This window comes from Danio rerio, chromosome 15 (genome assembly GCF_052040795.2).
Source record: "Danio rerio strain M-AB ecotype USA chromosome 15, GRCz13ab, whole genome shotgun sequence".
Classification (NCBI taxonomy): Eukaryota; Metazoa; Chordata; class Actinopteri; order Cypriniformes; family Danionidae; genus Danio; species Danio rerio.
Genome location: NC_141035.1, coordinates 15,414,808 through 15,432,108, shown reverse-complemented (window position 1 = coordinate 15,432,108; position 17,301 = coordinate 15,414,808). Strand labels below are relative to the sequence as shown.

General features: G+C 35.9%; 1 protein-coding gene across 2 annotated transcripts in view; it reads left to right on the top strand.

Annotated features, from left to right (window-relative positions):
* The window catches only part of zgc:172282, a 269,591-nt gene that overhangs the window by 242,640 nt on the left and 9,650 nt on the right, over window positions 1–17,301 (top strand). For both annotated transcript variants that reach the window (XM_087282218.1, NM_001113649.1), the window contains 2 exon segments: window positions 4,231–4,344; window positions 6,818–7,122. In XM_087282218.1, coding sequence (XP_087138344.1) covers window positions 4,231–4,298 — 68 coding nt within the window. In that variant the 3' untranslated portion in view covers window positions 4,299–4,344; window positions 6,818–7,122.

Sequence of the window (17,301 nt, the reverse complement as noted above, 5' to 3'; positions counted from 1 at the left end):
GGCCACTGTGCTCTTTGGAACCTTAAATGTCTTGGATCTTTAGGTAGCTCTATGGACCCCCACAAAATGAAATAGTTCGTCTCAAGAAGCTTACCCGTTTAATAAATTCAAATTAAAGTGCAGCAGATTTTTTTTTTTATTTTGTTTGAAACCTTTGGCTTGCTCTGTGCCTTACCACAATTCTGTCTCTGAGCTCTTTAAGCAGTTCCTTTGACCTCATGATTCTCATTTGCTCTGACTTGCATTAAGAGCTGTAAGGTTATATATAGACAGCTATGTGGCTTTCCTAATCAAGTCCACTCAGTATAATCAAACACAGCTGGACTGAAATGAAGGTGTACATAGATGATCAGAAGAAATGGACAGCACCCGAGTTAAATATATGAGTGTCACAGCAAAGGGTCTGTATGTATTTCTTTTAAGTAAATATGCAAAAATGTCAACAGTTTTGTGTTTTTCTGTCAATATGGGGTGCTTTTTGTACATAAATGAGGAAAAAACTAAATTAAATTATTTTAGAAAATGACTGCAATATAGCAAAGAGTGAAAAACTAGAGGGGGTACTTTCTGTACCCACTGTATGTGACTACTGACTATCCCATATATCACTGAATCAACCTAAATACATTGATTCACACCAAGAAAACAATTTCTTTATACATATATTCAGGTAAAACAATTGCAAGATAGAGTTTTCACATTGTGTATTCCTGAAAAGTGTCAACAATTTCCTCACAGAATTTCAGTCTGTATCGCTACTCATCCAAAAATGGCATCCCACCAACACACAGTCGATAAACAACATGGAGTTATAAGACATGGCTTTGTGCGTTACATAATACATCAGAGGAATAGTATGTTGTGGTTGTTTTCTCCACATGTGCAACAGACAGTTTGCTGATTAGTTGAAGAGCTCCAGCATCAGATCTTGACATCAGAAAGACATTTGCTTGTTGTAAATGAAAAGGCAGAGTTAGCTTTGTTTTATTTTTCTTATTTATTTTTTCCTCCTGGGCTCTGAATAAGAGTCAAGAGTGCACGTATATCTGCAGAACAACATATTCATCTTCACTTGTCATGCACAGCTTTCTGGACAGATTATTATTATTTTTTTCTAGAATGTCCATTAAGCAGGAGATCTGATCCTTGATCTTGTACTGTGCTGGAAGCTACTCATGTGTCATATCACTCTATATTCTCTTTCCATTACATAAAACAAAACAGTTCTTTTTACTTATATATTTTTTACACACACTTATCAGCCACTTGAGTGCACCTTACTAGTACCTTTTGCCTTCAAAACTGCCTTAATCCTTTGTGGCATAGATTCAACAAGGTTGAGATTTTGGTCCATGTTGACATGATAGCAGCACACAGTTGCTGCAGATATGTTGGCTGCACATTCATGATGCGAATCTCCCGTTCCACCACATCCCAAAGGTGTTGTATTAGATTGAGATCTGGTGACTGTGGAGGCCATATGAGTACAGTGATCTCATTGTCATGGTCAAGAAACCAGTCTGAGATGATTCACACTTTATGACATGGCGTGATATCTTGCTAGAATTAGCCATTAGAAGATGGGTACACTGTAGTGATAAAGGGATGGAGATGATCAGCAAAAACACTCAGACTGTGGCATTGATGAAATGCTCAATTGGGACTAATGGGCCCAAAGTATTCCAAGCAAATATCCCCTACACCATTACAACACCACGGCCAGCCGGATCTCTTGATACAAGGCAGGATGGATCCATGCTTTCTTGCTGTTGATGCCAAATTCTGACGCTACCATCCGAATGCTGCTGTAGAACTCAAGACTCATCAAACCAGGCAACATTTTTCCAATCTTCTATTGTTTAATTTTGGTGAGCCTGTGTGATTGTAGCCTCAGTTTCCTGTTCTTAGCTGTAAGGAGTGGCACCGGGTGTAGTCTTATGCTGCTGTAGCCCATCTGCCTCAGGGTTCGATGTGTTGTGCATTCAGAGATGCTCTTCTGCATACTTTGTTTGTAACAAGTGGTTATGTGAGTTACTGTTGCCTTTCTATCAACTCGAACCAGTCTGTCCCTTCTCCTCTGACCTCTGGCATCAACAAAGCATTTGTGACACAGAACTGCTGCTCACTGGATATTTTCTCTGTTTTGGACCAATCTCTGTAAAACCCTTGTGATGGCTGTATGTGAAAATCCCAGTAAATCAGCAGTCTGGCACCAACAACCATGCCACATTCAAAGTCACTTAAATCACCTTTCTGCCCTATTCTGATGCTCGGTTTGAACTGCAGCATATCGTCCTGACCATCTGAGTTGTTGGCATATGATTGGCTGATTAGAAATTTGCGTCAACAAGCAGTTGGAGAGGTGTACCTGTCCGGTGAGTGTATATACACACTTTTGTTTTACTGATGACTTACTGTACATGTCAAAAATGACCCATGACCATTTTAACAGGAACCTTTTTTTTTTTTTTTCTAAAATGACCCCAACATTAGAATAAATAAATTGTTCCCCATTTTCTTATTGTCATCAAGGTTGTATACCAGCTATAAAACCATTTTTACCCCACAAGAACAACTGGCACAAACTGCCACACATATGCAACTTAAATTACAAGGACTGATACTAGGGATGCAACAATACAGTTAGGCTACGGTTTAATACATACCTCGGTTTTTTAACACTGTTTTTGGTTTGGTTCAGTTTTGATGGCTTGACACATTTGTTTTTCTTTTGTTATTCTATGCCTAGGCAATAGAATTAGTAAGGGGTAAAGGAGAAAAACGGTTAATTGCAATACTCCTTTTTTTTACTTTAAAGCCAAGAAAAAAACACTAGTTCCTATTGAATATATAAAAAAAACACTGAAATCTCACAGCTGCTGGTAGCCCATGTACAAACTGGGGAACACATGAATTCCTACATTTTGAAAATAATCATACATGAAAAGTTAATAAACATAAATTAACCATTTCAAATAAACATATTTGTACTTCAGTAAACATTATTATACCATCTTAATTATTCCGGTGCTGAAAAAAGTGTGAGTTGGTAGTCTGTTAAGTTAACACAGATCAAGTGCTTTTATAAGATGACAAAAGTCCGCATCTCCACTCACTAAAAACGGCTGCAAATATTTAGCATTGAACACCCCCACTGCCTTTGTTATTTTTATGTGTCTCTTGGAACCAGTTGGGTATGCTTGCTGGAAGAATTCAGCAAGGGATTGTTGTTTTTTGAAGAACTTTATTACCTTCTCTGCTACCCTGCATTCAGACAGTGATATTGATTGGTGATGGCACCGTAGATGTGCATTCAAGTTGGAAGTGTTTCCGTTTGAGTAGGCTATACGTGTAAAACAATGCTTGCACAATGTTTTTTCCTTAATTGGCATTATACTCAACGGCAAAACCGAAATGTGCTCACACCGCAGATTTGAAAAACGCCGGTGTGGTGAGAAATCAGGCACGTCCTCGTACTCTTGCCTTACTTCACCGCCGCTTGCCATATTAAAGTGTGGAGTGATGGCTGGTTAAGCGCCCCCTAACTTTAGAGCATAGTGATTAAATAATTACTAGTGGGGAGGAGTTTCCTCATCTCAGCTCGTAGACTTACAGGCACACACAGTCAATTCGGAGATATATAAATCACACACAAATTATTTAAATGTAAAACTGAAAAAAAATGCAATTCATAAGCTCGTATGATGTGGATGTCGTACCGAACGGTTCAATATTATATTGATAATTGTGGCAACCCTAACTAATACTAATAAGTAGACTTGGAAACTCTATAACAGTGCACTCTCTGAAAAAGCCTTCCAAACATATTGTAAACAAATCATGTTTCTGTAAATGGTGATTTGTACTATAAACCATAACACATTTTAGTCAAGGTACTACTACTTTGGTCAGAAAAACAGGGAATACGAATAACACATGATGCACGAGTAATGCTACAGTTACAATTCAAATTCTATCAAATTAAGGAGTCTCTTAGTTCTGCCAAACACAGAATGATTTCACAGACTTCACTCTTGTATTTAAATGTGCTTGTCATTCCACTATGTTAATTTGTGTACGTGGAAATTGGTGTTTGCTAGTGTAGCCATCGTGCTGTCTCGGTCTGTGCTTCTTGACAGGCTCCAGCATAGGGGTCTAAGAAAGACACGTGATAGCTGTCACTAGCGCAGTCCTGGCCATCCCTCACGGCTATTTCTCTTTCTTCCCTAGACACGGCAAGCCCGCAGGTCAGCGATGAGAAGAAGGCTCAACGAGATTGGAGCGACTTTAAAATTTGATGACTCCTTCCGCTGTCCCGCAAGAGACAGCCAACAGCCCTAAAGAGTAATGCTGTCTTCCCTTTTTTATTCTTATAAAGACATCTGCTATGTGGAACTGTAGATTTTGTATTTGTCTTAGCTTTAGAAAGCTGCATGAGAACACCCTAACAACCACCCCATATACCCTAGCAATTATAAAGAAAAACTCACCCATAGCAATAACTTGCATGTGTTTCAGTCCATCCATCCATTCATTTACTATGTGTAATTTTAGATTATGTATTTGTGTTGGAGAAAGGTACATAAGAACACCCTAGCAACCAACCCATATACCCTAGCAACAATACATAATCACAAACCAATATAACAACTACCGACATGCATTATCAATTAATCAACCCATCCATACATACATCAATAATTCACTCATTCACCCACTATGTGGAATTTTAAATTAATTATTTATGTTAGATTGAAAAAGCTGCACAATGCCACCCTAGCAACCACCCTTAACACCCTAGCAACAATACAGAAAAAAAAAAACTACATAACCACCCACATGTATATATTGATCGATCCATCAATATACTATATGGAATTTTAAATTATTAACTTGTGTTGATTTGAGCTATAGCTGCAAAAGAACACCCTAGCAACCACCGCAAATACCTAGCAGCCATACAGAATTAAAAAATCTACATAACAACCACCCACATGTATTCATCAATCAATAAATTCATCCATCAACTCGTCCACTCATTCGTCATCCCATCCATCCATCTGTTATGTGGAACTTTAGGTTAATTATTTTTCTTAGTTTAAGAAGGCAGAACAATGGCACCCTAGCAACTATCCAAAACACCCTAGCAACAATACAGAAAAAATGCAATTACATAGCAAAAACGTACATGTATTTATTAGTCAACAAATCCATCCACTATGTGAAATTTAAAATAATTTACTTGTGTTGGTTTGAGCTAGCTGTTTAAGAACCCCCTAGCAACCATCCCAAGTACCCTATCAACCATACAGAAAAAAAAAAAAAAACACCCAAATGTTTTTATCAAGCTATCCATCCATTGATCTGCAATGTATAATATTAGATTATTTATGTGTTACCTTGAGAATGCTGCACAAACACAGCCTAATAACCAACCTAAATACCTTAGCAACAATACAGAAAAAAGTACATAGCAACCACTCACCTGTCTATATAAATTAATCCATCTACTATATGAAATTTTAGATTACTCACTTGTGTTGGTTTGTGCAAGCTGCATAAGAACACCCTAGCAGCCATACATAATTACAAATCCACAAAAAAAAAACCACCCACATGTATTCATCAATCAATCAATCAATCAATCAATCAATCAATCAATCAATCAATCAATCAATCAATCAATCAATCAATCAATCAATCAATCAATCAATCCATCTATCAACCCATCCACTCATCCATCCATCTTCTATGTGGAATTTTAGATTAATTATTTGTCTTAGTTTGAGAAATCTGCTCAACGATCCTAAATAGCCTAGCAACAATACAGAAAAACATAGTAACCACGCATTTATATATATATATATATATATATATATATATATATATATATATATATATATATATATATATATATATATATATATATATATATATATATATATATATATATATATTAATCCATCTACTATATGAAATTTTAAATTATTCACTTGTGTTGGTTTGAATAAGCTGCAAATTAGCACCCTAGCAACCACCACACAAAACATAGCATGCAAACAAAATTACAAACCCACAATAGCAACTACTTACATGTACTCATCAATCAATCAGTCCATCCATCAACCCACCCACTCACCCATCCGTCTGCTATGTGGAACTTTAGATTCATTTGTGTTGGTTTAAGAAACATGTACGAGAACACCCTAGCAACAACCCACTTACCATCAATTTTTCTATAAATCATCTATAAATCAATCTAGTTAGCTTTACATTCAATCAATATACATATCCATCAAATTATCTCTACATTCATTACTATAGAACCATGTACACATACAGACTGTATGACCTTTGAAGGTTGCTTTTAAAACTACAGATAACCTGCAAGCTTTTTAAAGCTAACAAAATCTATAGTCTTTTGTCCATTTTTAACTTTTTTCTCTGAGGTAAAAAAAAAATTGAAAAAGCAAAGACAAAACAAAGCAAAACAAAACAAACAAACAAACAGAGAAGTCCCTGAGATGAAAGCAGACTGAAAGTAAGACTGGGATTCTGTCCTACACCTAAGAAACACAGTTTTATACAGCGTTTGTGGTGTAGTTTCTGCTGTGCTGTCTGCTGCATATGACAGCTCTGTTTCATCTCAGCTCTGTGTAGTGTGACAGATCCACTTGTTCTTTGTTCGAGTTAGTATTTCAAAAAAATAAAAATAAAACTGTACTCTCACCTGAGGCATTTGCACTTCATTTGGGTTTTCAGAGTGTTTTGTTTACTGTTGGCCTCTCTGTCTCTTTCTATTTTCAACCTATCCCAGAGCTGGCCGGGTCATCTGATTATGGGGAGGAATATGGAATAATTTGTCTAAGCCCCCACTGGACTTTCTCCCCTGAGTGTTCACTGGATTCCAATGACTATCCAACCATTTCCTACCAGGACTTATTTGAGGACTCAATCCACAACTGCAACCACTGGAAACAGAGCACAATAATTGTTCTCCATTTGCCGGCTTTTGGAACATATTGCCTTTTACAACCCAGCGGCCGGGACTGTCAATGTGTGTGCTGCAGACTACAGTATGCTATGTTTACTGGGTTCAAGAATAACACCTCACTGGAAAAGGTGAGTATAAACTCCACATTTTACACAGCAGACAAGAAACAATTTGGTGTGAGAGTTCCCTAAAGCAGTTTCCCCAACCGTGTTCTTTAAGGCACACCAACAGTACACATTTTCAACTTCTTCCTAATCAAACAAACCCGAATCAACTCATAAGAACATTAGAAGAGACTAAAACCTGAAATCAATGGCTCAGATAAGGGAGACATCCAAAATATTTACTGTTGGTCTGCCTCCAGAAACAGGCTTGGAAACAATAGTCTAAGCAACAAGAAGGCATTGGGTTGTACTTTTATAATGTATTAAGACATTAGGGATGGCTGACGTGAAATTGAGGTTTACACAGTGTCGAGACCCTGAAACACAAGTGTTTTGAAACACTGCACCGAAGTAAGTTCCGAAACACCATGGTCATCTGACTTAGGTGATTTGAAACACCCAGGTCATGTAAATAAGGTTATTCGAAACACCCAGGTCACGTGACTAAGGTGATTAAGAACATGTTGTTCTGGAGCAATACATAATAAAAAAATACCACTAGGTGTAGATAAGGGTTTAGAAACGTTTTGAAGATATCACCGGTCTGCTTCAACTGTTGTAGTGTTTTATGAAGCCTTGCTTTGCCCACCACTATAAAACATGTTATCAAAATGCAATAAATCTAAATGCTAAAGCTTTCCTAAACTAATCTCAGTGATTTAAGAACATTTTATCAGTTAAAACTGAAATGGAATGTTATTCTCAATGCAGAAGACTGCCCAAATTCCAAAATGGTCATCTGAATTTGTCAACAACCAAGAAAGCCCAAATGGAACACTCATAGTTTTATATTAATGGAAAGTGGTTTCTCAGTCAACATTTAACGGTTGCCAATTTACTGAAATAAATGACCAAACCACCAAGTAGTACCTGGTAGAGGTCTGCATTCCCATGGCGGTACTGGACCCGACCAAATGTCTGCAGCGCAGGAATAAATTTCAGAATAAAGCGCGGGAGCGGTCGGTAACTGGTTTAATTTTGGACGGGAGCAGGCGGTCTAACAATAACGCTCCCGACTCCCGAGCAAGCAAGCACGCGTATGTATGTGTGTGAATGAGACAGCGTGATGCTGCGTTTAGCTTGTTTGTTGCTGTGTGTGTGTGTGTGTGCGCAAATGAGAGAGAGAGCTTTGTGCTGTCTGTCTGCGTGTGTGTGTGTGTTGATGCCTATGTGTGTCAACGTTATTATAGTTAACTAACGAAAAACAAAAACTAAAATGTAAAATAATTGTTAACTGAAATAAAAACGAGAGTTTTTCAAAAAACTAGAACTAACTGAAACTTTATTGTGTACATACAAACTAACTAAAATTATAGCTAAAACCGCCTTCGTTTTCATCTTTGTATATGTATTTAATAAATAATCTTACTGTAAGCTTTTTAGAAATAAATATAATCCGCACTGCAGGTGTTTGTTTTTGACCCTTTCGCACCTCAGAGTCTGTAGTCCTGCTGCAATTAGTCAGATCGTATCGGCTCTCCTCACGCTCGCTGTTGCTCCCGCGACAAAAACAACGAGTGGACATGACAGCAGCACAGTGACAGCATTAAATACAGATACTTTAAACTTTTACCTAAACACATTTGGGCTCAATAATGGGTTTTATTTTTGTATCGCTATCGCGAATGAATCTTTTTAACCGGGTCTTCAAGTGAACCGGTTGAACTAGTTTACCAAATTGAACTGAATCATTTGAAAGGAATCGCGTCTTGCGTCTGATTTAGTGAACTAGAACAGCCTGCTGTGTGACCTTGGAACAATTATAATTCAAACAATTATAATAATAATTCAGAGGCCTCTGGGTACAATGTCTTGTAGGTCCCCTATAGTTGCACACCATAGTTAAATAAAAAAATAGGATTAAAAAAAAAAAAAAAAAAAATATATATATATATATATATATATATATATATATATATATATATATATATATATATATATATTTTTTTTTTTTTTTTTTATCAAATTAATCTAAAATGTATTGGCCACATTTTTTTAAATAAATTATATTTACTATATATATATATATATATATATATATATATATATATATATATATATATATATATATATATATATATATATATATACAGTATATATATATATATAAGCATTTATATATAAGCATTTAAAGAACACTTTAAAAAAAATTCTAATACAACTAGGGGAAATTGATGGATTTTAATATACTTGTTCAAGTTCACTGAAGCAGTAGGCCTACTAACGTTTATATTTAATTGTATTTTTAATGTATACCTTCTGCAAACTTATAATGCACATGATATGGATAACACCTCTCCAATCCAATTCTAGGAATCTGAGTCCTCCATAATGTACACACTTATTAATGATTCCTACTTGTCTTCCTTATGATAAAGAGTAGGCAAAATTGAAGATGAGTAGATGTTAGTGGTAGATGATAGTGTTCATGTGTTCTCTGAATACATGTTTTAAAAAATGTATGACAGAGTTTTTATTATACAAAATTAATTTTGTTGATTTAGAATTTTGCACCTAACAAATATCCTTATTTAGGAAAAAAAACAAACAATAAAAAAAAACTAAAACTAATACTGAAACTAATAAAAACTAAACTTAAACTAAGACATTTTAAAATATAGAAACTAATAAAAACTAGGAAATCTGCCTCTAAAACTAATAAAAATTAACTGAATTTGGAAACAAGTCAAAACGAAATAGAAACTAAAACTAATGAAAAGTCCAAAACTATTATAACCTTGAAGTGCATGTGTGACTTGCTTGGTTATTATGTATGTGTGTGTTTATACAGACAGCTTGTCATAGGCTGTCTGGACTTGGTCTAGCTTGGTGGTTTTCGTTTTTTTTTTTTTTTTTTTTTTTGGAGAACAATGATTCAAGCTTAAAATGCACCCATAGACTTTAGACGTGTGTTATTTGTAAACGTACGATTTTTAAAAGGAGGCATGCATCCAAACCACACCCCTAAATCCACCTCACATTGTGGTATGAGGAAACCATAACAACATATAAAATGGGATTTTCAAGGAAATGCAAAATATGAGATTGCATTGCCATAGCCTATGGCATTCACCATATGGAGACAGCGTAGTCACATATCTTGCTTGCAAATTTCTAATTAAATTAAGAAATCCAACACCTCAACTCTCAATCTACTCCCCTTTTGCTATTTGAAAACAAAAATCTGTGATTGCTGAGTGAGTGAAGTGTTCAACATTCTGCACTTTTGTTTAGTTTAATAAGTACATCATCTGGGTATATAAAGTCCACTTATTATTCTTAGAAATTGTATTGATAATGCATTACTTAGAATAGTCCATAAGTGTGCGATTTGGGATGCACCTAAAGAAATTTCTAATTTTGGGAGTATATTTGTTGGGGGGGATGCAGGTATACAAATATCAGGTGTTGTTTATTTGTGAAGGAAACTGTTAGCATTGAAGCTACGTTTGGCCCAGACGTATGCATGTATTATATATGAGATTAGGAAGCACTCAGCTTGTGTATTGACATTGCTGCGTCTGTCATAAGGTTTATCAGCTAATGTTTTGTACTTCAGCGTCATGCATCAAACACTATCCAAACTCATGATCACTCATGTAGAAATATAATTAACTTGGCTGAGTTGCAAAACCAGTACCTTTCATCTCGAAGTATCACCTCAGACTGCAAACAAATGCCAACATAAGGCCATAGTAAATGCCAAGTATGTACGATTTCCCTATTCAAGGCTAGACGTCAAGCAGGGGTTATAATGGAGCAGAGCGCAATTTACACTACAAGGTGACCTGACAGCATAGTTGTTGCACAGTGGATATAAGGATTGTATTCAAGCTCAGAAACAGAGCAACAGTCTTATGAATAATTTATAATACTGGTATTTTTGTCTGTGGTCCTAACTGTTGCTAAAAATTTCAACAGCATGCATTGTGACGTCAAAACAGAGGGCTGACGTCAAAGCAAGGCATGTCAAAGGAAGAGAGCAGGTTGCTACATGCACGCATAGGGAAATTTACACACCAAGACACTTGACAATACAAAGTAATATCATGTTAATGTGTAAATGTTCTTGAGGTTTTCTCAAATGATGATGATAATGATGTTATTTAGTCTTAGCTCCATGTCTTTTTTTTAGTTTAGTTTTTTTTTTTTTATTTGATACTTTTTTTTTTTGACAAGCTTAAGGGTATATTTATGATTTGACCATAAAAAGAACATTATGCTCAATTTATTTTATTTTTTTTTTCTCATCTGAGACCTGTTTATGAGGAACGTGTCTCTTTGCAGAACAATTGCTGGTGCTGTTTTAACTCATTTACACATTTTATAAGCTCCCCAAATTATCAGCTGTTAAAATACCTTAAAGGGATAGTTCACCATAAAAAGTATCATCATTTACTCAGTTAACTTTTTCCAAACCAAATTGAGTTTCTTTCTTTTAGATTTTTTAAAGAAGGATGAAAACCTATAACCATTGACTTCCATAGTATTTATTTATTTATTTATTTATTTTTTGCTGTAGATGCCAATGTTAACAGGTTTTCAGCTTTTTTTCAAACAAATGTGCATTGTGTTTACCAGAATAAAGGTTTATTTGCATTTTAGGATGAGTAAATAGTAAGTAAATTGTCACTTTTGAGTGAATCCTTTTAAAATGATAAATGCTAAGTAAATCAGGACTAAATATACCAAACCATGAGCATAACCAAAATATTAGCATATTATTATAAATTATTAATAATTTTAATGATTTTAAACATTATTTTGCTCAAAATTTTAATTATTGTAAAGAAATATTGCACTAAATTGACTGTAGCCATTTGAAAAATCTTTTTATACATTTCAAAAAAGAAAATATTACAAATTATTGTACAAGCTCAAACAGAGAAAAGCATATTTTACTCATTTAAACAAAAAAGGTGTTGTGGCAATTTTAATTTAAAAGTAACACATTCAATAGCACTTCCAAATCTTACAGTATGTGAGACTGCCGACAGGTTGCAAAGATTAAATAAAACAGAGTGGAATGCGTGTCATTTTAAGAGAAAATGTGTGTGTGTGTGTGTGTGTGTGTGTGTGTGTGTGTGTGTGTGTGTGTGTGTGTGTGTGTGTGTGTGTGTGTGTGTGTGTGTGTGTGTGCGTGTGTGTGTGTGTGTGCGTGTGTGTGTGTATAAGAGTCTTGTCGCCTAGCCACATTTTTGGAACAACAACAAATAACTTGAGTTTTCAGTTGATCATTTGGTATCAGAAGTGTCTTTTATGAAAGGCAAAGGCCTCTACATTACGTTTATTTTATCAAAAAAAAAAATATATATATATATATATATGATGATGCTTCGATTTTTAGTTAATTAGACAAAAATCTTGCCACTTAACAGAAATAATAAGTCATGGTGGAATGGAAAAACAATTAATATTGTATATGTCTACCAAGAGCTCGGACGACTGCACTGCACCCATACATCTCTGCAATGACTCAAATAGCTTATTAATAATGTCATCTGGAATGACAAAGATAGTGTCAGGACTCCCAGAGTTCATCAAAATTATTTAGATTCATATTTAATGACTCCTCTTTTATCTTACCCTAGACATGCTCAATAATGTTTATGTCTGGTGTTTGGGCTGGCCAATCCTGGAGCACCTTGACCTACTTTGCTTATTTGAACTTTGATGCGGAGGCTGAAGTATGAGAAGAAGCGGTTTCTTGCTGAAGCATTTGCCCTCTTCTGTGGTTTGTGATGTATTGGGTAGCACAAATGTCTTAATACTCTGCAGATCTCTCGCATAGAAAATGTAAACCCAAACAAAGTTTTTTCACCAAACTTGACTGATTTTTGTAAGAATCTTGGGTCCATGCGGGCTCTAATAAGTCTTTTTTTCCCTTCTGTTTGGTAAAAGAAAATATAGAGATATTTAGTCTTTTACAACATTTTAGTCTCACCTATCAGCAAAAAAAATGCATGTTGTTGTGCATTAATTCTAATTAATTGATTAAACAATTTGTCAGTAATTACAGTCTTACTTTCGGCAGAAATGCAACAAATCTGCATAATGCCAGTCTATAGTCTTCATTAGCTGCCTGAGGGTCTGCTGTGCTTCTGAGGACTGGATGAGTTTGCTTCATGTTAGCAACTATGTCTGTGTTTTAAGCTGCAAAAGCAAATTCCCTCTAACTGCTATGCTAATACACCATTATTGTCACTATATTAGTACATTTACAAGTGCAAATGAAAGCTTAACAGCTAAAACTATGTTATGATCATTAGCATTTGGTTTCCGACATGCACTGTAAGCAGAAGTCCAGTCATAGAAGACTGACCAATCAGAGTAGAGCAGACTCAAAAAGACTAGATCCTTTAAACATTACTGTTTAAGAAAGAAGCTGATGCTGCATCATACATTATGCAAAACATTTAAGTGTTTACCCTTGCTTAACCCAAGCCACAAACTCAGGAACACACTGTAGCCTATTAGAAGCACTTTAATAAGCACTTTATCTTAGGTTGACAAGAACTTTTTTTTTTTTTTGTTAACAAATAAAAAGACTATTGCAGACAAGCATTCATGATTTCATTTCTAGTACTTGTTAGAGAATAAACAAGACTCTTTAGCATTCGATTAAATTGCATCTTGCTTGATGAAATATTGATTAAATCTTTGGACACGTGTGGCCAGGGTGTGTGTGACCTCTAAAGGTGTTTGATGCTGATGTCATGCACAATCATTGGGACTCTGTTCAGAAGTCTGCCAGTTAAAGGAGCTGACGAGGAGAAATTGACAGGCCAACGATTGGCGCTTCACATGGCTATTGATCCCAAAATCAAAGCTTCTTCTTTCCATGACTTTGAGAAACGAGAGCCGTTTAAAGTTCGACAGGGCAAAGTGAAACGTAAAGTTAAGATGGATTGTGTTGTTTATTACTATGTTTCAATGTTAAAAGCTGTGTATCAAACCAGCTGTCAGGTGTAGTCTTGAGATTTGTCCCTGTGACATTATCTTGAATTTGTAAGCACGCCTCGGGCTAACACATCACCATACAGATATTCAGGTCATGACTCTTGCAGAGAAACTGGCTGAGAAAATAATGACCATTAGCTGCTAACTGTGACATGGATTATAAAATGCGTAAAAGTTGTATTTATCATATTGGTGACTTTGGAAGGACTTACAAATACTTGATACACTTATTGGTGAATAGAAATAGCACCACTATGACTCAGATATATGAATTATTCATCTAGATATTTAAAAGAGTGAATGAATATTAAGATTTCAATTGTCTTTTGTTATTTTAATTTTGGCTCTGTTAAACAATCAGCTCTCCAAGACTTTTTTTTCTCAGTGCTGCATCTAAGTTGATATATTTCTAATAAAAAAATAAAACAATAAAAATAAATAAAATAACTATAAACATACTCCAACTGAAATGCTATTACACAGTACTTTAGTTGTTGGCACCCCTTCACCAGACTTAGCATTTTGCTTTGACTTGTCAAGCCTCATTTCTCCGCCAATTAAAAAATCATTACGTGACTAATCACTTCTCCATGCCGATGACACAGCGATAAGCTCACTGAACACATTTTGATGCCAAAGACGCTTATGCAGGTTGTCCGTTTTGATTGCTTATTTGCCATTTAATCACAGAAATGCCATTAAAACAGAAATGACATTAACAAGAACCTTTTTTTAAAAAAACACTGATACGTAATGATTCATTACAAGAGGTTGATGGATGGAATAATCTCACAGTTGATTTAGACTGATTAGCTCAAGGGAAAAACCTTGAAATGTCCTTTACCCTTTTTTATTGGAGAATGTGTCTGTTTATAAATTATTACTTAAAACCAGAGGCATGCAATGTTTTGTAATTATTTCCTTTTCTTCCAGTCTGTAATGTATCTGTTTGTGAATGCACAAAATCTTCAAAGTTGCAACAAAATGAATTTATCCAATAGAAAACAGATCTGCTGAATACACATTCACATTCAGATATTACTTTCTTAAAAGTCTGTCGCAGTTTGAAATAATAGCATAACGCAGTATGAAGGGACTCACAAAGAAATAACACCAGGCTTCAGTAAATTGCAGTATTGCTATATGTTGTCAACAATAATTGTTACATGTTGTCAACAATAATGTCATATGTTTAGACAATGAGTAAGAGTGAGTTACAAAAAACTTACCGCTATGAAACATTGTGAAAAGTGTGGCAGGGCTGAGGGAGCAGACCAAGGCAAGAAACCGAATCATAACGGGGGAAATGTTGACAATGGAGTATGCTGGAGGACCAGACCTCGCACATTTTATGTTGCTGTTGTGTTTATGTTTATCAGCAGAAGTGTGTGTCACATTGTTTTGTTTGTTTTATTTTGCATGTTCATGCTTTGCCTCTTCCTGCTTTTTCATTCCAAATACATTGAAATTTGTGACAGTGGTGCAGTAATTTGAGACAAAGAAGAGACACGCCATTGAAGTACCTCACTGTTAAGGGGGGCTGTGGTGCTGAGGAGGATGTGTAGCACATAGGATAGTACAGAATCTGCTGCTGTGGCTGCTTGTGGTGATGGAGCAATTTATCAAGTGGAATGGAAAGCTTGCAGGTTTCCTTCTTGGTACAGGTTCATGAGGAATGGAGTTGCCTCCACCATTCACTGAAGGCTTGGACCTTCTGATATCTGGCATGATTAAGAGAACCAAGCAGAGCGAATAAATGTCCACCAAAATTTATTTGTGGCACTGTTGCAGTAAATTGAGGCAAAGAAGAGGCACGCCATAAAAGAACCTCACTGTTGAGGCAGCCTGTGGTGCTGAGGAGGATGGGCAGCACATATGATAGTACAGAATATGCTGCTGTGGCTTCCTGTGGTGATGGAGTAATTGATCAAGTGGAATGGAAAGCTTGCAGGCTTCTTTCTTGGTATAGGTAAATATTCATAAAGGATGCAGTTCCCTCCACCGTTCACTAGAGGCTTGGACCTTTTGCTATCCAGCATGATTGGGAGAATCAAGCAGAGCAGATAAATGTCCACCAAAATGTTAAGTATCATCATACCCCCATGTTGTGTGGGGCAAAATGAGGGTGAATGTGATGGATAGGGGCAGAACTGAAAGCTATGGGACTTTGAATGCAAGGATTGACGTGAATCACACAAAAGAGCCCCAGATGACAAAACTGGCAAGAGAGAAAGAATCAGGCCTGAGACATTTTATGTTGCTCTTGCCTTACTTTAGTTCTTTCATTTATTTATTAATTTTATCTTGGCATTCCCTATAATTTTGAGATGTGTTACAATGGTGCCAAAACCAGGATGAACAAGAAACACACTGTTAGAGAACTTTCACTGCTGAGGCTGATTGCGGTGCTGAGGAGTATGAGCAGCAGATTGGATTTAACAAAATCTGTTGCAGAGAATCAGGCAGAGTAGGTAAATAGGAGACTTATAAACTTATAAATCCACTAAATGAAAGAAAGATGTCCACTTAAAAGTGTCCAGGATCATTGTATGGCAGTGAGGATGTATGTAATGGACAGGGGTTGTGCCTGACAGAGGACTAGGCCTGTGATAGTGTTGTTCAGTGTATTTATTTTATAATTGATACTTCATCATTTGCTAGTTTCTCCCTTCTTTTTTCTTTGAAATGTATAACAAGTATGCCAAAACCAAGAGGAACAAGGCTGCTGAGAGAAGCTCTGGAGCTGAGAAGAATGGAAAGGAGGATTGTGCCAAGTCTGAGCAGTACCATTCAGTAGAGTAGGCAATTATTTCTGTTTCCAGTTGAATAGTTCCAAAATAGAAAACTGTATTGTAAAAAAGGGTCACTTTTGTCAGGGTACCTAGCAAAATAGTATGTTACCTTAATGTTGAAACTAGACAGCCTACAGAATGCATATTGGTTTACATAGAATTGTCACTCGCACATGCTACTAGGGCAACTATAACATAGGACACACCATTTTGAAATACAAAGGCGAAACAACAGCGTAATTTGCCTAACTTAAAAGTAACTATTTTTCTGTCATTGCCTTTGAACAGTGGTGCCCAATCCTTTTCTTGGAGATCTACGTTGCTGCAGAGTTCAGCTCCAACCATGTTCAAAAACAACTAAACAAGCCACTTAGGATCTGAAGGAGCACTT